The sequence below is a fragment of the Coloeus monedula genome (genome assembly GCF_965178545.1).
Source record: "Coloeus monedula genome assembly, chromosome: 36".
Lineage (NCBI taxonomy): Eukaryota > Metazoa > Chordata > Aves > Passeriformes > Corvidae > Coloeus > Coloeus monedula.
In genome coordinates this window covers 1,952,579-1,975,687 of record NC_138816.1, presented here as the reverse complement: position 1 = coordinate 1,975,687, position 23,109 = coordinate 1,952,579, and the positions used below count along the sequence as shown (strand labels likewise).

The following is a 23,109-nucleotide window of genomic DNA, read 5'->3' as shown; positions in this document are numbered from 1 at the left end:
TCAGCCCAAATCTCTTTATGGGGGGGTTGCAGGGGGGTTGCAGGGCTGGGGGGGGCTCTGGGGGGGTTTTTGGGGGTCCCAGGGGGATTTTTGGGGGGTCCCTCAGCGGATGGTCTTGACGGGGCTCTTGAAGTTGCTGGCGGCCTGGAGCTGCAGCTGGTAGGCCATGGGGTGGATCTTGAACCCGTAGAGCCTGCGGGGAAAAAAACCAGGAATTTTGGGAAAAACCAGGAATTTGGGGAAAAAACGGGAATTTTGGGGACATCATGGGGGGGACAGAGTGACACCAGAAGGTTCCAGAGCGAACAAAGTGACCTCAGCAAGCACCAAAGGAATGGGGTCAAAGGGCTGTTTTTTGGGGAGTTTTGGGTTTTTTTGGAGGGAGTTGTGTTCTCTTTCAGAGTTTTTGGCTTGGGGTTTGTTTGGGGGGAGGTTGGTTTTTATTTTCATGGTTTTCGGGGGGTTTTATTTTTTTTTGAGACTTTGGAACTTTTGAGGGAGTTTTTTGGTTTTTTTTTTTTTACGTTTTTGGAGTAATTTCTGCTGTTGTTTCTTGGAAAAAGAGTTGAAGATTTTTTACATTTTAGGGTCATTTTTGATGTCATTTTTGATGTCATTTTTCGGGGAGAGATTACGAATTATTTCCTTAAGTTTTGGACTTGCTTTTGCCAAGTTTTTTAGCAGAAAGCGTGAAGTTGCTTTTGTCAAATTTGAGGGCAATTTCAAAAGAATTTTTTTTAACTTTCGGTGGTGAAATTTGGGGTCATTTTTTTCAGTTTTAGGCTCATTTTTGCAACATTTTTTCGGGCTTTTTTTTAAGTTTCAGGGTCAATTTGCAGGGACTTTTTATTCATTTTAGAAAGCGGAGGATTGGGCTCATTTCCTAAGATTCAACCTCCTTTTTGCAGCTTTTCATTCACGTTTCTCGGGGTCGTTTTTTCGACTTTCGGGGTCGTTTTCGCCGCGTTTTTTCGGGGCTGTTTTTCTGATTTCTGGGGCCGTTTTCACGGGGGCTTTTTTTTGGGGGGGGGGGGGGGGGGTTTGGGGGTTTTTTGCTGCTGGGAAACTCTGACCTGGGCACGAACTGGTTGGCGGGGCGCTTGGGGCGGTACTCGGGGTGCACCATGAAGAGCATGTGGGGGAAGCCGGTGCCGAAATAGGCGCCGTCGGTGTGGTGGTGCCGCGAGGACTTGGGCGTGTAAACATCCATGCACTTGGGGCAGTACAGCTTGACCATGGCCTCGCCGGGGATGTCCGACAGTCCTGGAGGCCACCCCAGACCCCTCCTCAAACGGATGGACCCGAACGAGCCTCCCCCGCAAACGACCCGAAATAAATCCCGAACAAGCCCCCAAAAAAATAACCCCAAACAACCCAGCCCCAAAACACCCCCCAAAATAACGCAGCTAGGGGTTTTCCCCGTTTTCCCCCAAACCCCACCACTTTTCCCCCAAACCCCTCCCAGTTTTTCCCCTAAAATCCCACCAACTTCCCCCCAAAACTCCACCAATTTTCCCCCCAAAATCCTCCCAGTCTTTCCCCCAAACCCCACCAATTTTCCCCCCAACCCCCCCAGTTTTTCCCCTAAAATCCCAGCAGTTCTTCCCCAAAAATCCCACCAATTTTCCCCCCAAAATCCCCCGTGACCACCCCCCAAAGCCCCCCAGTACCGATGGGCAGCACGGGCTGGTTCTCACAGCCCACCCACGGGCAGGACCCCTACAGTGCCCCCCCAAAATCCCCCCAGTCTTTCCCCCAAACCCCACCAATTTTCCCCCAAACCCCCCCCAGTTTTTCCCCTAAAATCCCAGCAGTTCTTCCCCAAAAATCCCACCAATTTTCCCCCAAAACCACCAATTTTCCCCCAAAAATCCCCCCTGTGACCACCCCAAAGCCCCCCAGTACCGATGGGCAGCACGGGCTGGTTCTCACAGCCCACCCACGGGCAGGACCCCCCCCCCCAGTTCCCCCCCAGTGCCCCCAGTACCGATGGGCAGCATGGGCTGGTTCTCACAGTACACCCGCGGGCAGTACCCGAAGTCTCCCTGCTGGTACTTCTCCAGCTGTGGGGGCACAGGGGGGGTCAGGGGGGGCCCGGGGGGTCCCGGGGGGCTCGGGGGGGGTCCCGGGGGGGGTCGGGGCCGCACCATCTGCGCGATGCCGCGGTTGGTGAGGATGTACCGGGCGTGGATCAGCCCGTAGAGCATCTCGGCCGCCTGCTCGATCAGGTCGCTCTGGTTGGGGTTGTCCTCCAGCTCCTCGTCTGGGGGAGTGGGGGGAGGCCGCAGGGGGTCAGCGCGATGTTGGGGACCCCCCCTCGAGCCCCCCGAAGGCGCTCAGGGCCGTACCTGGCTCCAGGTCCAGGATCATGTCCAGAGCCTGCCGGTAATGGGGCACCTGCTCGTTGAGCCCCGTCAGGTTGAACTTGTCCTGGATGTAATCCTCGTCCACCTGTGCGGAGGATCGGGGGTTTGGGGGGCTCGGGGGTTTGGGGGGGGGGGGGGGGTCAGGGTTTGGGGGGGAGGGGCTCAGGGTTTGGGTGTTTGCGGGGTGCCGGGTTTGAGGGTCCAGGGCTTTTGGGCTCTCAGGGCGTTCAGGGTGTCAGGAGGAGGATCGGGGGTTGGGGCGGGCCCAGGGCCGGGGGGTGTCCGGGGGGTCTCCCGGGGGTCCCTCGCCCACCTCGCAGAAGAACTCGTTGCCGCGGAGGCCGCAGAACCACGAGATCCACGACACCTCCTCGGAGCTGCTCATGGTCCCGGGGTTCTGGGGAGAGAAACGGGGGCAATGAACCCCCCCCCCCAGATCCCCCAAACCTCCCAGGGCCCCCTCAAACCGCCCCGACCCCCGCCCGGACCCTCAGAGCCCCCGATCGCCGGGGGCCCGAGCGCGAGCCCGCGGCCGCTCCCATCCCACCGCCCGGGCCGGAGGGACCCCGAGCTCCGCCGCGGGACTCCCAAATCCCCCCGGAGCCCCCCAAACCCCCCGGGCCCCCCCCGGGGCCTCCCGGGCCCCCTCACCCGCCGCTTTAGGGGCGCTCCGGGCACGATCCGCGCACGCGCAGCCGCCGCTTCCGCCCCAAGCCCCGCCTCCTCCCCGGAACCGACCAATCGGTGCCGGCCGCCTGGTACTTCCGCCCCAAACCCCACCCTCGGGTCAGGACTGACCAATCAGCGCCGGGTGTCGCGGTAGCTTCCGCCCGAACTCTCGTCCCGCGCCTGTACCAACCAATCACAGCCCGCTGGCGAGTCACGTGATTCCTCCGCCCCACTCGCAGCTTCCGGTGGCGGCTGCGGGGTCGGTCCGGGACCCCTCGGGACCCCCAAACACCCCCCGGGTCCCCCTGGGCCCTCCCGGGCCCCTCGATGTCGCTGATCGCGTTCCGCCGGGGCCGGGACCAGGCCGGCCGCTGGAAGGACGGGCGGCTGCAGGAGGAGCCGCCTCCGCCGTCCCCCGAGCCCTCCCCGGGCGCCCCCGACCCCGGGGCCGACGCGCGGAGCTTCTACGAGAGCCTGATCGCCGAGGGGGGAGGCGCGGAGCCCTCTCAGAGCCCCCGCAAGCGCCCCCGGGACCTTTCGGGAGAGGGGAAGGAGCCGCCCAGGTCGGTGCGACCCCCGCCAACCACCCCCCCCCCCCCCAATTTCTGACTAATTAATTACTGCCGTTAACGAGAGCCTCTTTCCCGCAGCCCCTCGGACCCCCCCCACTTCTGCCGCAGCTGCGGAGCCTCGTTCCGCGACCCCCCCGCGCGGCACCGCCGCTCCACCGCGCACCTGCTGGGGCTGGGGGGGCCGCCCGCGCCCCCGGCCCCGCTGCACATCCCCCCCTCCAACCCGGGCTACCGCCTGCTGCTGCGGGGGGGGTGGGCGGGGGGCGGCCTGGGCCGGGGGGGCAACGGGCGGCGGCTGCCGGTGCCCACCGAGCTCAAGCGGGACCGGGGTGGGCTGGGCTGGGGGCCGGGGTCGCGGCCCCGCGTCACCCACTTCGGGCCGGGGGACGCGGCGGCCGTGGCGGGGCCCCCCCCGCGGGCGGGGGGCGAGGGGGGCAAAGCGGGGCGCGGGGGAGGGTCCCGGTTCCGCTCCGAGGCGGCGGCGCGGGCCTGGGAGATCCAACTGAGGGAGTACATGGAGCGCTGGGATCCTCCGGAGCTCCCGCCCCGAGCGAGCCGGGACCCCCCCTGAGCCCCCCAACCCTCCCCGAGCCCCCCTGAGCCCCCTTGACACCCCCCCCCCCCCACCGGCCCCGCCAGCCGCCTCCCCAGAGACCCCCGCGGAGGAATTTGGGGTGGAAAGCCGCGTTTCCGGCCCCACGGTGAGTCTGGGGGGGTTCGGGAGGGGCTCGGGGCCCCCTCTGGGGCTGCGGACCCCCGAAATTGGGGAGGGGTCCTTCCCCCAGTGCCCCTCAAGGCTGACGTGGTCCTCCGCTCCGCCAGGGGGCGGCACAACGGCTTGGAGCTGCTTCCGCCCTGACTCGACTCCACTTCCGGCCGCCCGTGAGGCGACTTCCGCCCGGCCCCTCCGTGGGAACCCCCCGGGACCCCCCAGAGCCTCTCCGGGATCCCCTAAAACCCTTCCGGGAACACCGAGCAGCTCCTGCAGGAGGGGGAGGGGTTTCGGTGAGACCCTCGGCCTCGCCCCCCACCCCGGAACCTCCCCCCACCTCCCCTGGGGCTCCCCCCCCCTCACTGGGGAGGGGTCCCAGCCACGTTCCCCCCCCCAGATGTGGCAGAGCCGGAGCTCCTCAGCGCCTGGGCCGAGCACCGAGAGCCGCTGGAACCCCAAAGAAGGCTGAGGGAACCCCGAAAACGGCCGAAAATCCCCCCAGGACTCCCACAGCTCTGAAGGAACCCTCGAAATGGGTCTGGGGGCTCTGGAGAAAGCTTAAACTGCATCGAGGGAGCTCTGAGGAGGACAAAAGACCCCCAAAACTGGGACTTTGGGGGCTCGAAAGGGTCCCCCCAAACACGGACTTGAGGGGCAGTAAAAAGGGGCTCTGGACCCCCCCAGACTGAGATCTGTGGGGACGGAACCCCCCCGGGGCTGGGGGCAATAAACGGGGCAGGGCCGGTGCCCCCCCTCCCCCCCCCAGCGAGATTTGGGGCGCTGAAGTTTTCCTGGCAGGGATTTGGGGGCGGAAGCGCCAGATTTGGGCCTCCCCCCGCAAAGTTTCGGGGTGGCCGTGGCACTTTCGGCCCCCCCCCCCCCCGCAGATTTTCCGGGTCCCCCACAATGGTTTTGGGTCCCCCGTGGGCGGTTTTGGGGCCCCCCCCCCCCCCGCTGATTTTGGGGCCCCACCAGGGCGGTTTGGGTGGTTCCGCTTTCGGGGGGAGCCCCCGCCCCCCCCTTCACCACATCCTTTCCCCCCCACCCCCGCCGGGTTTTCCCAATAAGGAGGTCACGGGGGAGGGGAGTAATTAATAGCTTGGCACGTTAATGAGGCAGCAGTTCATTAATTAAGAGAGGGGAAATCACGGGGGGGGGGGGGGGGAGGATGGACAGGAGTGGGATCTTGAGAGAGGAAGGGAGCAGGGGCAGCCCCCACCCCCCAAACCCTGCCCCCCCTCCCCCGTGGAGCAGCCGGGGCCCCGCCGGGGTTTTCCTGTCCGGGGGACGTCTCGGGGGGTCGGTGACGCCCCGTGCGGGGGCCGAGGTGGCCATAAAGGCTCCGGGGGGGCTGGGCCGGCTCAGAACCGCCATGGCCGGGCCCCCCCCGCGGCCCCCCCAGCGCTGCCGTGTCCCCAGCGCCCACATCCTGCTGCTGCTGCTGCTGCTGCTGCCGCCGGCTCCTGGGGCTGCCACCCGCCTGCCCACCCCGGTACGGACCCCCTCGTGTCCCTTGTGTCCCTTGTGTCCCCTCTGTGTCCCCTCTGCGTCCCCCGTGTCCCTCTGTCCCTCTGTGTCCCCCCTTGTCCTCCCCCCATCCCTCTGTGTCCCCCCCTGTCCCCCCCATGCCCAGCCACTCCTCTGACCCCTCTCTGTCCCCCCAGGACCCCCTGGAGACGCTGACCCCGGCTGTGCCAGGTGAGTGACACCCCCGGGACCCCCCCCCATGTCCCCTCTGTCTGTCCACCCTCCCCCCCCATTCCCTGCCCCCCCCCAGCTGCCACGCCCTCCCTTTTTGGGGCCACCACCCCCTCCGAGGGGGTCCCTCCTCGTGTCCCCCCATGTCCCAACCCCCCCTTTGTCCCCAGGGGCCCTCCCGGAGCTGCCGCGGGTGACGAGGGGGGACAAACCGGCTGCTCATGTCGTGGGTGAGTGGGGGACGCCGGCGGGAGGGTGGGGTGGAGTTTCAGGGGGGCTTTGAGGGGTTTGGGAGGGACAGAGGAGCCTTTAAGGGAGTGTGAGGACATGAGGGGTGTGGGACGGGGAGAGGACAGCACACCCTGGGGTCTTCGGGGGTTTTTTTGGGGTCCTGACCCCCTTTTCGTCCCCAGCCTCAACGTGGCCGTCCTCATGGGGGTCCCTGGTGTGGGAGAGGACTTTTTTGGGGTTTTATTTGGGGTCTTTTTGGGTCCTGACCCCCTTTTCGCCCCCAGCCTCAACGTGGGTGTCCTCGCGGGGATCCCTGGTGTGGGAGGGGACGTTTTTTGGGGCATTTTTGGGATTCTGACTCCCTTTTCCCCTCCAGCCTCAATGTGGCCGTCCTCATCGAGGTCCCTGGTGTGGGAGGGGACGTTTTTTGGGGCTTTTTTGGGGTTTTTGGGATTCTGACTCCCTTTTTCCCTCCAGCCTCAATGTGGCCGTCCTCATCGAGGTCCCTGGTGTGGGAGGGGACGTTTTTTGGGGCTTTTTTGGGGTTTTTGGGATTCTGACTCCCTTTTCCCCCCCAGCCTCAACGTGGCCGTCCTCGCGGGGTTCCCTGGTGTGGGAGGCGAGTGTGGCCCCCGCCCTGGTGCGGAACGGGGTCCGGCTGCGGGGGAACCGGCTGGTGGTGCCCCGGGACGGGCTCTACTTCGTGTACGCCGCCGCCGCCTTCCAGGGCTCGCGCTGCCCGGCCGGGGCACGGCGCCAGCCGCTCCGCCTGGCCGTGTCCCGGCTGTCCCCCGAGTACCCGCGGGACGTGCCCCTGCTGCGCGCCGCCCGCTCCGTGTGCCGCGGGGGCGGCCCCGGCGGGCTCTGGGTGGAGTCCCTGTACCAGGGCGCCGTGTTCCAGCTGCGCCGCGGGGACCAGCTGGCCGCCACCACCTCGGCCGGACGCTTCCTGGACCTGCACGGCGCCGGGCAGGCCTACTTTGGGGTGCTGGGCGTGGATTAGGGGGGGAACGGGGGGGTGGGGGGACGGGGCTGGGACCGTTTGGGGTCAGAGCGGTGTCACGGGGGTGGGCGGAAGCGGGGTTGGTCAGGGGTGGACGGAGCTGGGAGCGGTCAGGGGCAGGAGGAGCCATCGGGGATGGGATGGGTGGGGATTGATGGATGGGGATTGATTGATGGATCAGGATGGGATGGATGGGAATTGATGGATCGGGATGGGATGGATGGGGATTGATGGATGAGGGTTGATGGATCGGGGATTGATGGATGGGGATTGATGGATGGGAATTGATGGATGGGGATTGATGGATGAGCATTGATGGATGGGGATTGATGGATGGGAATTGATGGATCGGGATGGGATGGATGAGGATTGATGGATGGGAATTGATGGATCGGGATGGGATGGATGGGGATTGATGGATGAGGATTGATGGATGAGCATTGATGGATGGGGATTGATGGATGGGGATTGATGGATGAGCATTGATGGATGGGGATTGATGGATGGGGATTGATGGATGAGCATTGATGGATGGGGATTGATGGATGGGGATTGATGGATGAGCATTGATGGATGGGGATTGATGGATGGGGACCAGAGCGGGCACAGAGGGGTGGAACTGGGATCAGCAGGAGCAGAGCGAGGGATGGGTGGGGTCAGCCGGGGATGGACGGGGCTGGGGTCAGTCGGAACCTGAGATCAGCAAGCCCGGAGTGAACGGGCTGAGAAAAGGTGAAATCTTATTTATTGCACTATTTATGGATTAATATGTAAATTACGGATTTTTTCAGTCTTTTGTACGTTCATATTGATTTTTTTATACGTTTTTATGTATTTATGGCACACCCACGGCCCAAGAACCGCTAAGTTGGGGCGGGGCCGGTAACTTATTGACTCCTTGTGTAATTTATTGTGGAAAGTCGCAATAAAGTGGAATTTGGGCAGAATTTCGCGCCTGGGGTTTGTCACTGGGGGTGGGGGGAGGGGCTGGGGGAGGGGCGGGGCTTCCTCCACCCCCCCGGGGGGATTTCTGGGGAGAATCTCCCCACCCCCAGCGGCAGCCGAGGGGGAACCCGGGTGTCTGGGCTGCCCCCGGTGCTGCCCAGTCCCTCCCAGTGTCCCCAGTTCCCCCCGCCGGGGGCGTGGCTCCCGTTGCCATGGGAACGAGCGGCGCCGGGCCCTTCGCGCCGCCGGGGGGCGCTGTAGCGACACCGGCGCCGCTACGGCGGCGCGAAATGACGTCACCGCCGGGGCTGGGGGCGCGTCCCGGGCCGCTCCACTGCGCGGGCGGGGGCGCCTCCTTGAGCTTGGGGGGCGGCGCGCAGGGCGCGAGCGCGGCCCGTTTTCCCCGCCCTCCCCCCGTCCTGCCCCCCGCAATGGTCTCGCCCGCGCGGAGCCCGCAGCCAATGGCGGAGCGTCCCGCGGCGGCCCCGCCCCCCGCGCGGCGCGGCCCGAGGCGCGCGGCGCATGCGCGGAGGCCCCGCGGGCCGTGTCGGAGGGAGGGGGGGGGCAGCGGAATCCGCCGCCATCCGGCGCCCGCCCGCCCCGCCCGCGGCCCCCGAGCGCGCGGCCGCCGCCGCGGAGCCCGCCCGGGGCGGACAGGTGGGTACGGGCGGGGAGGGGCGCGGCGGCGCGCGGGGGGGGGGGGCGCGATCCGGACCCACCCCCCCGCCCGGGCCGCGGCTGCGCCGGCACCGCCGCCATCTTGGAACGGCGAGGCCCCCCCCTCACACCCTCCCCTCCCCCCACACCGGCTTCTATCCCCCACCCCCGGCCCAGGTAACGGGAGGGGGCGGGGCCGGGGGGGTCCCGTTAACGGGGGGGCGGGGCCCGCTCGGGGTCAGGGGGCATGGGGGGGGCGGCCTGTGCGGCTCCGTGACCCCCCCGCCCCTCCGGTGTCCTCGGTTCTCCGGGGGGGGGGGGGGCCGCGGCCTGTGACCCCCCCCTCCCCTCCGCGGGCCTGGCGGGGCCCGAGCCCCCCCCGTTCCGCGTGTCCCCGCCCCGTGCGGTGCCGGTGTCCGGTGTGACCCCCCCGGTGCCCCCGCAGGTCCCGCGGCCGATGCGGCGCCATGAGCGATCGGGCTGCGCGGGGCCGGCGCTACAACTGCCTGAGCCTCAGTGAGAGCTACCGGGGGCGGCCGCTCGAGCCCCCCCGCGCCGCCGGTACGGCCCGGGCACCCCGGGACTGGGCGGGGAGCGCGCACCGGGGGGGGACCCCCAGGCGGCGTTCGGGGGCTTCTCGCGGGTCCCCCTCGGCGGCAGCGGCGGGTGGGGGTTCGGGGGTCCCCGTTCCTTGGGGGGGCTCAGGGAGGGAGGAGGGGTCCCGAAGTGGGGGGAGGGGGTACCCCGAGCGGCCGGGGGGGGGATTGGAAGGCCTGGGAGGGGTTCGGGGGGGGGTGCGGGACCCTCCCGCAGGCGCGTTTGGGGGATTGAGGGGTCTTCATGAGTGACCCCCCCATAGCTGGGTTTGGGGGGGGCTGAGGAGTCCGGGGTGGGGCTGTGGGACCCCCCCCGCAGCCGAGTTTGAGGGGGGGGGGTCAGGGGTTCCCCCGTGTGAGACCCCCACCGTGGGCTGTAGAGCCTGGATGAGGTGTGAGGGGGGGTTCGGGGGTCTCAGCGGGGTTCGTGGGTCCCGGGGGCCGTTCGGGGGGGTCACACGCGCTGCCCCCCCCCCAGGCGCCCCCCGCCATGGGCTGCAGAGCCTGGGCAAGGTGCCCACCCGGCGCATGCCCCCCCCCGCGCACCTGCCGAGCCTGAAGGCCGAGAACAAAGGGAACGACCCCAACGTGGCCCTGGTGCCCCGCGACGGCTCGGGATGGGCCAGCCGCAGCGACCCCCCCGACCCCCGCAGGTGGGGACCCCCTGGGGGATGAGGGGGGGCCCGGGGGTGCCGCGGGATGGGGCAGCCGGGGCGGCACCCCCTGAGCCCATCGGTGGGGAGGGTCCTGGGGGAGTCTGGGGGTGCTGGGGGGACTCCAGGATGGACCGGCCAGAGCGAGCCTTTCGCACTCTGCGGGTGGGGAGGCACCGGGCGTGGGGTGGTCTGGAGGTCTTGGGGGTGTCTGGGGGTCCTGGGGGGGGGACCTGTGGGTCCTGCCCCCCACCAAAGCCGCCCTGACCCCCCCCCCCCCACCCCGCCAGTTCCGAGCCCTCCGCCCCTCCCCCGCCGCAGTCGCCGTCACCGCCGGATTCGCAGCCGCCTGCGAGCGGCACCGGGGGGACACGGACCCCGGGGACCCCCGAGGTGAGACCCCCTGCGCCCCCATCCTTCCTTGTGACCCTCTGAAACCCCCCCACTCCCCCCACGAGTCCCCGTTGTGACCCCGCTGTCCCCGCAGAACCCCCCCCCGCCGCCAAGCGCGGCAAAGTCCTGGGCGCAGGCCAGCGGTTCCCCCGCCGATGGTGAGAGACAGACCCCCGACCCCCCCCGGGACCCCCCAGACATCGGGGGCCCTCCCTGACCCCTCACCGGGGTTTGGGGGGGCACCCCTGGCCGCAGGGGAGCTCCGTGCCCCCCCCCAAACCCCGGTTTTGGGGCCCCCCTGACCCCCCCCCCCCGTGCCCCCCCAGGTGCCAGGGCCCCCCCCCTCCCGGGCCGGTTCTCACGGGAGGAGTTCCCCAGTTTGGGGGCGGCCGCCGAGCGGGGGAGGGGCGGCCGCGAGCGGGGGGGCGCTGCCGACGCGTCGGGTGGGCGCGCACCGAGCCCCCGCCCCCACGGTGAGTGATTCCCCCCCCCCCGGGACCCCTTGGGGGGCTCCCAACCCCTCCAGTACCCCTGCTCCCCACTGAGACCTGCTGGACCCCCCCAGATCGCCCTGACCCCCCCCAAACCCTTTCTCTACCCCCCCCAGAGCTCTGGGACCCTCAGGAACTCCCAGTGTCCCCCCGACTGGTTTTTCAACCCCCCCCAGCCACTCCTGACCCTCCTGGAACCCCTCTGGGACCCCCCCGGACACCCCTGTCCCCCCCAGAACTCCTCTGGGACCCCCTGGACACCCCCAGCTCCTCCTGGAACCCCTCTGGGACCCCCCGGACACCCCCAACTCCCCCTGGAACCCCTCTGGGTCCCCTGGGACACCCCTGACCCATCTTGAGAACCCCTGAGATCCTCCTCTGCTCCTTGGGGACCCCCCAGTGGCCCCCAAGCCCCCCCCGCACCCCGTTGGGACCCTCCCCCATATCCTGGGAGCCCCCCCAGCCCCGCTGACCGCTCCGTCCCCCGCAGGCGGCAGCTGGCGGGAGGGGCGCGGGGCCGAGGAGCCGCCGGCCGAGGGGGGGGGAGCCCCCCCCGGGCCCCCCCACTTCCCCCCGTACCGGGGGGTGATGCCGCCCTTTGTGAGTAACCGAGGCTGCCCCCTCCCCTAAACCCCCCCCTAAGCCCCGGGGGCTGTGCCCCAGCCAGGGGGGGCTCCCCATTGATTTTGGGGTGTCCCTCCCCCTCAGATGTACCCCCCGTACCTGCCATTCCCGCCGCCCTACGGGCCCTTCCGCAGTCCCGACGCACAGAGGTGAGCACTGGTTCCCAAACCCCGCTGAGACCCCAAACCTTCCCCGAGACCCCAAACTCTCCCTGCGACCCCAAATCCTCCCTGAGACCCCAAACCCTCCCTGAGACCCCAAACCCCCCTGAGACCCCAGACCCCCAAGACCCCAAGCCCTCCCTGAGACCCCAAACCCTCCCAGCGACCCCAAACCGCCCTGAGACTCCAAACTCCCCTGAGACCCCCAAACCCCCTCAGCACCCCAAACCCTGAGGCCTTTCTCCATGCAGTTCCCTCATTTGGGGTTTGCCCTGCTCTGATTCTCTGGACCCCAATCCCCCCCCGCCTTGCCCCAAAGCCCTGACCCGCTTTTCCCACCAAAGCCTTGAAATTCCGTCAGTTTTTGGGAAATATAAAATTCCCTTTTTTTGTTCCCCCTACCTTTGTCCATCGGGGGAACCCCAAAACCTCATTTCCCCACAATCCCCACATCGAGAGGGACCCTGAACCCCCCAAAACCCTTGCGGAGTTCCCAAACCCCTGAATCCCCCTCTCCTCCCCAATCCCTTTCACTGAGGTGACCCCAAACCTTCCCTGTCCCCCAATTCCCGCTTTGTGGGGGACCTCAAACCCCCCCCCAATTCCTTCTGGTGCGACCCCAGACCCACCCCGCCGTAACCCCGGGGTTTTGGGGTCCCCGCAGGTTCCCACGGCCGGGGGGTCCCCGTGGGGCCACGGCCCCACCCCGGGGGGGGTCGCCCCCATCCCGGCCCCCCGTCCTGCGCCAGGACGAGCTGCGGGAGTTCGATGAGCTGGACCAGGAGAACGACGAGGGCTGGGCCGGTAACGGGGCCGGGGGGCTCTGGGGGGGCTCTGGGGGTGCTGTGGGATCCCCACCCACATTCCTCTCCCCCACCCCCCAGGAGCTCACGAGGAGGTCGATTACAGCGAGAAGCTCAAGTTCAGCGATGAGGAGGACGGGCGGGACGAGGACGAGGACGAGGAGGGGTGCGGACCCCCCCCAAATGGGGGGCAGCCCCCCCCAGCGCCCCCATAACCGCTGTGGGGCACCCCAGGCTCCTCCCTAACCCCCCCCCGTGTCCCCCCAGGAAGGAGAACGAGCCTCCGGCCCCCCCCGAGGCACCGCCCCCCCCCAGGGAGGAGCCGCCGCCCCCCAAGTCCCCCCCGGAGGGGCCCAAGGAGCCGCCGCCCCCCCCGGCCCCGCCCGCGCGGGCCCCGCCCCCGCCGCCTCCCCCCAACCGCGGCAGCTGGGCCACGCCCAACGAGCTCCCGGTGAGCTGGGGGGGACGGGGGGACAGGTGGGGCACAGGTGTGACGTAGGTACATACAGGTGTGCTCAGGTGTGACACAGGCATGCTCAGGTGTGATGTAGGTACATACAGGTGTGCTCAGGTGTGACACAGGCGTGCTCAGGTGTGATGTAGGTACATACAGGTGTGCTCAGGTGTGACACAGGCATGCTCAGGTGTGATGTAGGTACGTACAGGTGTGCTCAGGTGTGACACAGGTGTGATGTAGGTACATACAGGTGTGCTCAGGTGTGACACAGGCATGCTCAGGTGTGATGTAGGTACATACAGGTGTGCTCAGGTGTGACACAGGTGGGGCACAGGTGTGATGTAGGTACGTACAGGTGTGCTCAGGTGTGACACAGGTGGGGCACAGGTGTGATGTAGGTACATACAGGTGTGCTCAGGTGTGATACAGGCATGCTCAGGTGTGATGTAGGTACGTACAGGTGTGCTCAGGTGTGACACAGGCATGCTCAGGTGTGATGTAGGTACATACAGGTGTGCTCAGGTGTGACACAGGTGGGGCACAGGTGTGATGTAGGTACATACAGGTGTGCTCAGGTGTGATACAGGCATGCTCAGGTGTGATGTAGGTACGTACAGGTGTGCTCAGGTGTGACACAGGCATGCTCAGGTGTGATGTAGGTACGTACAGGTGTGACACAGGTGGGGCACAGGTGTGACATAGGTACATACAAATGTGTTCAGGTGTGACACAGGCGTGCTCAGGTGTGCTCAGGTGCGGTGTAGGTACGTACGGGTGTGACAGCTGTGCTGAGGTGTGATGTACATACGGGTGTGGCACAGGTGTGCTCAGGTGTCACGTAGGTACGTACAGGTGTGACATGGGTGTGCTCAGGTGTGATGTACGTATGTACAGGTGTGACAGGTGTGCTCAGGTGTGCTCAGGTGTGATGTAGGTACGTACAGGTGTGACACGGGTGTGCTCAGGTGTGGCGTAGGTACATACAGGCATGCTCAGGTGTGATGTAGGTACATACAAGTGTGGCACAGGTGTGTTCAGGTGTGCTGAGGTGTGATGTAGGTACGTGCAGGTGTGACACAGGTGGGGTACAGGTGTGATGTGGGTACGTACAGGTGTGATACAGGCGTGTTCAGGTGTGCTCAGGTGTGATGGAGGTACATACAAGTGTGCTCAGGTGTGACACAGGTGTGATGTAGGTACGTACAGGTGTGACACAGGTGTGCTCAGGTGTGATGTAGGTACGTACAGGTGCGACACAGGCGTGTTCAGGTGTGATGGGTACATCCAGGTGTGGCACAGGTGTGCCCTGGTGCATACAGGTGCGATGCAGGTGTGCTCAGGCATATTCCAGAGTGACGTAGGCACGTACAGGTGCGACACAGGTGTGCTCAGGTGTGACGTGGGTGTGGCAGACTTGTATTCAAGGGTGACGCCGGTGTCTGTAGTGTACCTAGACATGACAGAAGTGCATCCAGGTGTGTCCAGCTGTGGCAGAGGTGCGAGGCAGGTGCATTTAGGACTTCCCAGCTGTGTTCAGGTGCAGCAGAAGTGCGTGCAGGTCTGATACGTGCGTGTCAGTGCGTCATAGAGGTGTCACGGAGGTGTCACACGGGTGTCTGTAGTGTCTGTAGATATCACACAGGTGTCCTACAGGTGTCTGTAGGGGCTGTAGGTGTCACACAGGTGTCACAAAGGTGTCAGACAGGTGTCTGTAGTGGCTGTTAACACAGGTGTCACGGGTGTCACACAGGTGTTAATGGGTGGCTGTAGGTGTCACACAGGTGTCACACAAGTGCCTGTAGTGGCTGTAGGTGTCACAGGTGTCATACAGGTGTCACGCAGGTGTCGGTGGGTGGCTGTAGGTGTCACATAGGTGTCACACAGGTGTCACACAGATGCTTGTACTGACTGTAGGTGTCACACAGGTGTCACACAGATGCCGGTGGATGGCTGTAGGTGTCACAGGTGTCACGCAGGTGTCACGCAGGTGTCGGTGGGTGGCTGTAGGTGTCACACAGGTGCCGGTGGATGGCTGTAGGTGTCACAGGTGTCACACAGGTGTCTGTAGTGGCTGTTAACACAGGTGTCACGGGTGTCACACAGGTGTTAATGGGTGGCTGTAGGCGTCACACAGGTGTCCGTGGTTGGCTGTAAACATCATTCAGGTGTCATGGGTGTGACACAGGTGTTAATGGGTGGCTGTAGGTGTCACAGGTGTCACACAGGTGTCACACGGATGCCGGTGGTGGCTGTAGGTGTCACACAGGTGTCACACAAGTGCCTGTAGTGGCTGTAGGTGTCACAGGTGTCATACAGGTGTCACGCAGGTGTCGGTGGGTGGCTGTAGGTGTCACACAGGTGTCACACAAGTGCCTGTAGTGGCTGTAGGTGTCACAGGTGTCACACAGGTGTCACTCAGGTGTCGGTGGGTGGCTGTAGGTGTCACACAGGTGCCGGTAGATGGCTGTAGGTGTCACAGGTGTCACACAGGTGTCACACAGATACCGCTGGGTGGCCGTAGGTGTCACACAGGTGTCACACAGGTGCATGTAGCTGTCCCAGGTGTGTCACGCAGGTGTTGTGCCCGCAGGACGAGGACGAGGCGTGGCGGCGGCGCCGCCGGCAGAGCTGTGCCGAGCTGTCGCAGGCGGTGGCGCGGGCGCGGCGGCGCCGCGAGGCCGAGGAGCGCCGCATGGCCGAGCAGCGCCGCGCCGCCTGCGCCGAGAAGCTCAAGCGCCTGGATGAGCGCTTCGGGGCCCCCCCCGAGCGCCGCCCGCCCGCGGGGACCCCCCCGGGGCCCCCCTCCGGCACCGCCGAGGCCCCCCCGGGCCCCCCTGAGCCCCCGCCCGCCCCCCCTGAGGCCACCCCGGAGCCGCCGGAGCCGCGGGAGGAGCCCGAGAGCAGCGGGGGAGCCCCCGGGGCCGCAGGTGGGGCGGGGGGCTGAGGGATGGGACCCCCGAACCGCCGGTGGTCTCTGGAGGGAGTTTGGGGGGGCTTTGGGGGGATCTTGGTTCTGGGACTGCCCTGTAGCGGGGCTGTGGGGTCTGGGGGGGGTGTGGGAGGGTTTAGGGGTGCCCCACAGCAGGGCTGGGGGTCTGTGGGGCTGTGGAGGGTGTGTGGGGGGGTCTGGGGGTGCCTCAAAGCAGGGTGGGGCACACAGGGACCCCCTGACCCCTCTCTGTGCCCCCAGCAGAGCCGCCTCCCCCCGAGGTGCCCCCTGAGCCCCCCGAGGAGCCGCCGCCACCCCCCCCGGCCCCCCCGGCTGCCGCTGCGCCCCCCAAGGGGGACCCTAAAGGGGAGGGGGGGGCGGCCCCCCCACGCCAGCCCCCCCCGGCCCAGCCCCTTGCGTACCCCAAGTACCAGAAGTCGCTGCCCCCCCGGTTCCAGCGCCAGCAGCAGGTGGGGGGGCTCTGGGGGGCCGGGAATTGGGGAGGGGGCCGCGTAACGGGGCTGGGAGTGGAGACGCCCCCCAAGCGTGGGGGTCTCAGGAGGGTGGGCTGTGTCCCTGGCGTGAGGTCTTTGGGGGGTGGGGTTTGCCTGCAATTCAGGGGTTTTTGGGGTAGGCTTTGCTCCCCCTTTTGGGGGGGGAAGTTGAATCTCCAAACTTCAGTGTTGTGAACCAGGTTGTGCCACCCTTAATCTGGGTGATTTTGGGCTCTGTTGTGCCCTAACCAGGGGTTGGTCTCTTGGGGGGGGGCTCAGACCATGCCCCAGTCTGGGGGTCCCGGGGGGGGGGCGCTCAGACCGTTCCCCAATCCGGGGGTCCCGGGGGGTGGTGCTCAGACCGTTCCCCAATCCGGGGGTCCCGGGGGGGCTCAGGCCGTGCCCCAGCCCGGCCCCCCTGACGCCCCACACCCGCAGGAGCAGCTCCTCAAGCAGCAGCAGCAGTGGCAGCAGCAGCAGCACGGCCCCCCCGCGGCCCCCCCTGCGGCCCCGCCGGCGCTGGGGGCTCTGGGGGCAGGGGTGCCCCCCCCCGGTGCGGCCCCCCCGGCCCCCCCCGGCCCCCCCAAGCTGTTCGGGGCCCTGGGCCGGCCCCCGGCGCTGCCCCAGCTCGGCTTCGACCCCCGCTGGGTGATGCTGCCGCCCTACGTGGACCCCCGGCTGCTGCCCCCCCGCGCCGCCCCCGTCGACTTCTACCCCCCCGGCGTGCACCCCTCTGGTAAGGGGGGGGTCTCAGCCCCGTGGAACGGTTCTGGGGGGTCTCGAGCACGTGGGGTGGGTTTGGGGGGGAGTCTCAACCCCCCGCAGGGCGTTTGGGGGGAGTTTGACCCTATAAAGGGTCAGGGGTGTGTCAGCCCCACGGGAGGGATTTTGGGGAGGGTCTGAGGCACGCGGGGCAGGTGTGGGGGATCTCGCCCCACTGAGGGGGTGCTGGGGGGGGGGTCTCACCCCGTGTCCCTCCCCCCAGGGCTGCTGCCGCGGGAGCGCTCGGACAGTGGGGGCTCGGGCTCGGAGCCCTTTGACCGCCCGCCCGCGGCCCCCCCGCTGCGGGATCGCGGGACCCCCCCGGGGGACCCCAAACCCTCCTGGGGGGGCGACGCCTTCACAGCCCCCCCCGAGCCGCGGGGGCTGCCCTCGCCCCTGCGCCCCCCCACCGGCGACGACGACAAGGGGCTGCGGTGAGTGGGGGGCCGGAGGTGGGGGGGGGCGTGGGGAGGCTGCAGTAAGCGAGGGGGGGCCGGGAAGTTTTGGGGGGATCAGGGGGGGTCTGGGGGGGCGTTTTGGTGGTCTCAGCCCCGCTGACTCTCTCTCTCTCCCCTTGTTCCCCCAGGAGCGAGACCCCCCCGGTCCGCCTGCGGGACCCCGGCGCGCCCCCTCCCTACGCCTACCCCCCTTTCGAGAACGGAGGGGGCCCCCCCCTGCCCCGCTTCCCGCCCCCCCCCGCCGAGGACCCCCCCGCGCCCCCCCGGCCCTGGGCCCTGCCCCCGGCCGCGCCTCCCCCGCGCCCCCCCGAGCCCCCCCCCGCCCCCGACGGGGCCCCCCCGGAGCCGCCGCCCCCCCCCGGCGCCGCCACCCCCCGCCCACCCCTCTTCCAGGAGCCCCCCAAGAAGGCGCCGCCCCCCCAGAAAGCCCCGAAGGAGGAAGGGGGGGCGGCGCTGGGGGGGCCCCCCAAGGAGGACGGGGGGGGCCAGCGCCGGCCCGAGCGCCCCCCCCGCGCCCCCCCCGACCCGCACAAGGCCCCGCGGGGGGGGCCCCGCACCGAGACCCGCTGGGGACCCCGGCCCGGCGGCCCCCCCCGCCGCGCGGCCCCCCCCGAGGAGCCCGCCGAGAAGGGCCCCCCCCCGCGGCGCGCGGGGCCCATCAAGAAGCCCCCCCCGAAGGAGGAGGGGGCGGCGGGCGAGGAGCCCCCCCCTGCCAAGGACTCCCCGAAGCCCCCCAAGGCCAAGCCCGCGGCCGCCCCCTCCCCCGCGGCCAAGGACCCGGGGGCGCCGCCGGGGGGGGCGGGGGCGGGGTCCCCCTCCCGCCGCCGCTGTCGCGACCCCGCCCTGGAGCGCGGGGGGGGCGCGGGGGGGCCGCGGGGGCGGCCGCGGGGGGGGCGCGGGGAGTTCTTCGCGCGGGGCCGCGGCTTCCGGGGGGCCTACGGGGGGCGCGGCCGGGGCGGGGGGGCCCGGGGCCGCCCCCCCCGCGAGTTCCGCGGCTTCCGCGGCCCGGCCGGGGAGCCCCCCCCGCCCGCGGGCCCCCCCGGCGGCGCCCCCCCCGCGGCCCCCCCCGCGCCGCCGGGCTCGGAGCCGCGCAGCGAGGGCTCGGAGTACGAGGAGGAGCCCCCCCGGCGGCGGCAGCGCGGCTCCGAGAGCTCCGACACGGGGGGCGGCGAGACCCCCCCGCGGCCCCCCCGCGCCGCCGCCGCCGCCGCCGCCGCCGCCCCCCCCCCGGGGCTGCCCCCCCGCGCCCCCCGCGGCCGCGTCTTCACCCCCCGGGGGGTCCCGTCCCGGCGGGGGCGCGGGGGGGGCCGCCCCCCCCCGGCCTGGAGCCCCCCCCCGGCGCAGCCCCCGCAGGACCCCCCCCCGCAGCCGCCGGCCCCGGCGCAGCCCCCCCGCGGGGGCGGGGGCTCGGAGCGGCCCCCCCGGCGGCGGCGGCACGGGCGGGGGCAGCAGCAGGACAAACCCCCCCGGTTCCGCCGCCTGCGCCAGGAGCCCCCCCCGCCCCCCCGCGGCGCCGCCCCCGCCCCCGCCGCCCCCAGCGCCGCCGCCCCCCCCCGGCGCCCCCCCCGTTCCCCCGAGCACAACTCGGACCAGTGGGAGACGGCCTCGGAGAGCTCCGACCTGGGGGGGCGCCGGGGGGGCCCCCCCGAGCGGGACCCGCCCGCGCCCGGCGGCCCCCCCGCGCAGGGCCCCCCCCCCGCCGCCCCCCCCAGCCCCCGCCTGGCCAAGCGCAGCTTCTCCAGCCAGCGCCGCTCCGGGGGGGGCGCGGGGGGTCCCCCCCAAAACACCCCCCAAGGGGGGGGCGGCCGCAGCGGGGGGGGCCGCGGGGGGCGCGGGGGGGACAAGAGGGGGTGGCCCTCGCCCCGAAACCGCAGGTGAGGGGGGGTCCTGGGGGGGTGGGGGGGGGTCAGCGTTTTAGGGGCGTCATGGGCGGGAGGGCGATGGGGAGGGGCTGAGTGGGGTCTTGTGGGGGTAAAATGGGGAGAGGGGTTTTGGGGGTCCTGGGGGGGTCTCAGAGGGCCGGGGGGGGTGGGTCTGGGGGGGTCTGGGGGACCCAGGACTGGGTTTTGGGGAGGGCTTGTGGAATTCTGGGGCATCTTGGGGAGATGAAAGGGGGGGCGGGGGTTGAACGTTCAGGGGGGGTTCAAAAGGGGTCTCTCACTCTCTGTGTGCCCCTCCCCCACAGCCGTAACACCGAGGAGCCCCCCGCCCCCCCTGGCCCCCCCGGCTCGGGCACGGCCCCCCCCGGGCTGGCGCTGCCCCCGCCCCCCTCGGCTGTTTTCCGCCTGGACCGGGTGGTCCCGAGCGACCCCGGGGGGATCCGCAGGGCCCTGGCCCAGCTGCGCCCCAAGGCCGGGACCCCTGCCCCGGGGCTGCCCCCCCCCGCAGGTACGGACCCCCCCGAGCCCCCCTCGTACCCCCCCCGATCCCCCCAGCCCCCCATAACCGCCCCCTTTTCTCTGCACAGCCCCTGAGCCCCCCCTGGGCCCCCCCCTGGGCCCTCCCGGAGCCCCCCGGGCCGGGCCGGGCCTCGGGGGCTTCTTGGCCAAACGGCGCGAAAGGGCCCAAAATCAGGTGAGGGGGAGGGGCGGGAGGGAAGCCTGGGGGGTCCTTGGGGCTCCCCTGCCCCCTCCCCCCACTGACCCCCCCCTTGCACCCCCCAGGATCCCCTGGGGTTCGGGGACCCCCAGCAGGATGGGCCGGGGGAGCCGCAGGGGAGGCTGAGCCCCCCCCTCTGGAGCCACCTGCCCACTAGTAAGGGACTGGGGAGCACTGGGAGAAGGGACAGGGGCCACTGGGACGTGCTGGGAGGTACTGGGGGGCACTGTGAAGGGACTGGGATGCCCTGGGATTAAGTAGGGCGTACTGGGGGCACTGGCATTAAATAGGGGTTGTGGGACTTACTGGGGAGCACTGGGAGGTACTGGGGGGCACTGGGAAGGGACTGGGAGGCACTGGATTAAATAGGGGGCTTTGGGACTTACTGGGGGGCACTGGGAAGGGACTGGTAGGCACTGGATTAAATAGGGGGCTTTGGGACTTACTGGGGGGCACTGGGAAGGGACTGGGAGGCACTGGGATTAAATAGGGGGCTTTGGGACTTACTGGGGGGCACTGGGAGGTACTGGGGGCACTGGGAGTCACAGGGGGTTCCCTGCCCCCGCAGGTGCCCCCCCCAAGCCGCTGGCCCCGGGGCAGCCCTGGATCGAGCCCCTCCCCCCGTTTGAGGACGCCGCCAGCCCCGAGGTGAGGCCGGGGGGGGCACGGGGGGGTCCCCGCCCCCCGTGTGTGATTCCCCAGCCCGCTGACCCCCCCCCCCCCGCAGCCCAGCCCCTCGGACAGCGGCGTGGAGCTGAGCGGGGACTCGGCCGCCTGCAGCCAGCGCAGCTCCCCCGACGGGGGCCTGGCCCCGAACCCGCCTGGGGGGGCACAGCCGGGGGGGCCCCCCCTGCCCGAGGGGCCCCCGGAGCCGCGGTGCCGCTTGCCCCCCCCCCGCGAGGACACCCAGGTACGGGGGCCCCGAAACACCGGGGGGGGGGGTTCAGGTAAACCCTGAGCCCCCCCCTCACTCCTGAGCCCCCCCTCACTCCCTGTGCCCCCCCCAGTTGTGCGGGGCCCCCCCCACGGCCCCCCCGGGCCCCATCGGCACCGAGCGCTCCCAGCGAGCCCGGAACCCCCCCGGCGGGGGCGGCGAGGTCTGGGGGCCCCCCCACGGCACCGACGGGGACCCCCGGCCCCGAGAGCGCGGCGAGAAGGAGGGAGTGCCCCCCCCCGGGGGGGGAGATGGGGTAAGGGGGGCTGGGGGGGCACTGAGGGGGCTGGGGGGCACAGAGGGGTTTGGATCAGGGTTTGGGGCAGCTACAGAGGGGTTTGGGGTCAGGATTTGGGGAGGCACAGAGGGGTTTGGGGTCAGGATTTGGGGCAGGTACAGAGGGGTTTGGGGTCAGGGTTTGGGGTCAAGATTTGGGTCAGGCACAGAGGGGTTTAGGGTCAGGGTTAGGGGTCAGGATTTGGGGGAGGCACAGAGGGGTTTGGGGTCAGGATTTGGGGGAGGCACAGAGGGGTTTGGGGTCAGCGTTTGGGGTCAGGATTTGGGGGAGGCACAGAGGGGTTTGGGGTCAGGATTTGGGGTCAGGTTTGGGGGAGGGTTTCACTGTGTCTCTTTCCTTCCCCCCAGCTCAGCGTTGCCCCCCGGGATTGGGAGCTGCTGCCTGGGGGGGGTCCCGAGGCCCCCCCAAATCGGCCCCTGGAGTCCAAGGGCCCCCCCGGGGACCCCCCCGGGCCCAGCCAGCGCCCATTCCCCGAGCTCTGCTATGGGGGGGCTGCAGCCACCGGGCAGGTACGGGGGTGAGGGGGCCACTCTGAGGGGGGGCTGGGGGGCTCGGTGGGACTGACCTGACCCCCCCTTGTTCCTCAGGTGCCCCCCCCAGCCACGGAGCCCCCCCCCGGCAGCAGCAGCAGCTTCCGGCCAGGGACGCCCTCGCTGACCCCGTACAGGTACCTGAGGGGGGGGGCACACCTGGGGGGTCTGGGGGGTTCCTGGCTCCCCCCGAGCCCCCCTGAGCCCTCCCCCCCGTCTCCCCCCAGGCCGGTGCTGGTGGCGGGGGCGGGGCTGCCCCTCCCCCCGCTCAAGGGCCCCTTCATGGATTTCCCGGCCCTGGGGGGCCCCGACCTGGCCAAGCTGGGGGGGGCGGGGGGGGTCCTGTACCCGCCCCCGTTCCTGTACGGGCCCTACTGCCCCGACCCCCCCGTGCTGCAGGTGAGTGGGCGGGGCTGGGGGCGGGGCTGGCGGGGCCTGGGCGGGGCTAACGTGGCCACGCCCCCGCAGGTGCGGCAGGAGCTGACCCCGCCCTCGGAGTTCTACGGGCAGGGCCAGAGCAGCTTCCAGCAGGTACGGCCACACCTGGGCTGGCCCCGCCCCCCGGGCTGGCCCCGCCCCCCCCGGTAACCCCCTCCCCCCGTGTCCCCCCAGATGCTGCTGCCGCTGGTGGAGCCCCCCCCGGTCCCGCCCGTCGTCAACTTCGGGGCCCCCCCGGCGCCGCCCCTCCCCCTCCTGCCGCTGGGGCGGCTCCTGGCCCCGCCCACCCGGCCCTTCGCCCCGCCCCCCCACCGCGGGCCCCGCCCCCGCCCGGCCGAGCCCCCCCCTCCCCCCGGGGCGCCGGCCCCTCCCCCCGCCGCCCCTCCCCCCACCCTGCCTCCCCCTGTCCCCCGTGCCGCCCCTCCCCCCCCGGGGTCCCGCCGCCCCCCCAGCGCTTGGGGCCCCCCCCGGGCCCCCCCGGAGCCGCAGCGCCCCCAGTGACCCCTCCCCCACCCGGGGGGTCCCGGTATTTATGCGGGTGGGGGAGCGGCCGGACGTAATCCCCCTCCCCCTCCCCTTGCGTGGGGCGCGGCCCCTCCCCCTCCTTTGGTAAAGAAATGTTGAAAACGATAAAAAA

At 69.7% G+C, this 23,109-nt stretch overlaps 3 protein-coding genes across 3 annotated transcripts; 2 read left to right on the top strand and 1 right to left on the bottom strand.

Annotated features, from left to right (window-relative positions):
* On the bottom strand, window positions 1-3,084 carry CSNK2B (casein kinase 2 beta). Its single transcript, XM_082299988.1, has 7 exons — window positions 3,018-3,084; window positions 2,680-2,763; window positions 2,349-2,451; window positions 2,148-2,263; window positions 1,988-2,063; window positions 1,074-1,263; window positions 1-193 (listed from the first exon to the last, which is right to left on the bottom strand). Exons 2-7 carry the CDS (start codon window positions 2,749-2,751, stop codon window positions 103-105), a joined length of 648 nt encoding a protein of 215 aa, XP_082156114.1. The 5' UTR covers window positions 2,752-2,763; window positions 3,018-3,084; the 3' UTR covers window positions 1-102.
* Window positions 3,085-4,176: 1,092 nt separating this feature from the next.
* On the top strand, window positions 4,177-7,251 carry LOC309584146 (tumor necrosis factor-like; the record flags this gene model as incomplete). Its single annotated transcript, XM_082300087.1, has 6 exons — window positions 4,177-4,308; window positions 4,430-4,612; window positions 4,717-5,811; window positions 5,984-6,017; window positions 6,188-6,247; window positions 6,827-7,251. The coding sequence occupies exons 3-6, from the start codon at window positions 5,488-5,490 to the stop codon at window positions 7,249-7,251; spliced, it is 843 nt and encodes a 280-aa protein (XP_082156213.1). The 5' UTR covers window positions 4,177-4,308; window positions 4,430-4,612; window positions 4,717-5,487.
* A 1,456-nt stretch (window positions 7,252-8,707) lies between these two features.
* On the top strand, window positions 8,708-23,109 carry PRRC2A (proline rich coiled-coil 2A). Its single transcript, XM_082300007.1, has 27 exons — window positions 8,708-8,853; window positions 9,299-9,414; window positions 9,928-10,102; window positions 10,393-10,495; window positions 10,590-10,653; window positions 10,822-10,968; window positions 11,477-11,586; window positions 11,695-11,759; window positions 12,436-12,575; window positions 12,656-12,740; window positions 12,842-13,025; window positions 15,622-15,958; window positions 16,222-16,430; window positions 16,893-17,190; window positions 17,440-17,650; window positions 17,803-19,548; window positions 19,860-20,062; window positions 20,142-20,248; window positions 20,338-20,428; window positions 20,841-20,920; window positions 21,000-21,182; window positions 21,280-21,462; window positions 21,852-22,013; window positions 22,092-22,171; window positions 22,262-22,433; window positions 22,503-22,565; window positions 22,647-23,109. The coding sequence occupies exons 2-27, from the start codon at window positions 9,321-9,323 to the stop codon at window positions 22,971-22,973; spliced, it is 5,619 nt and encodes a 1,872-aa protein (XP_082156133.1). The 5' UTR covers window positions 8,708-8,853; window positions 9,299-9,320; the 3' UTR covers window positions 22,974-23,109.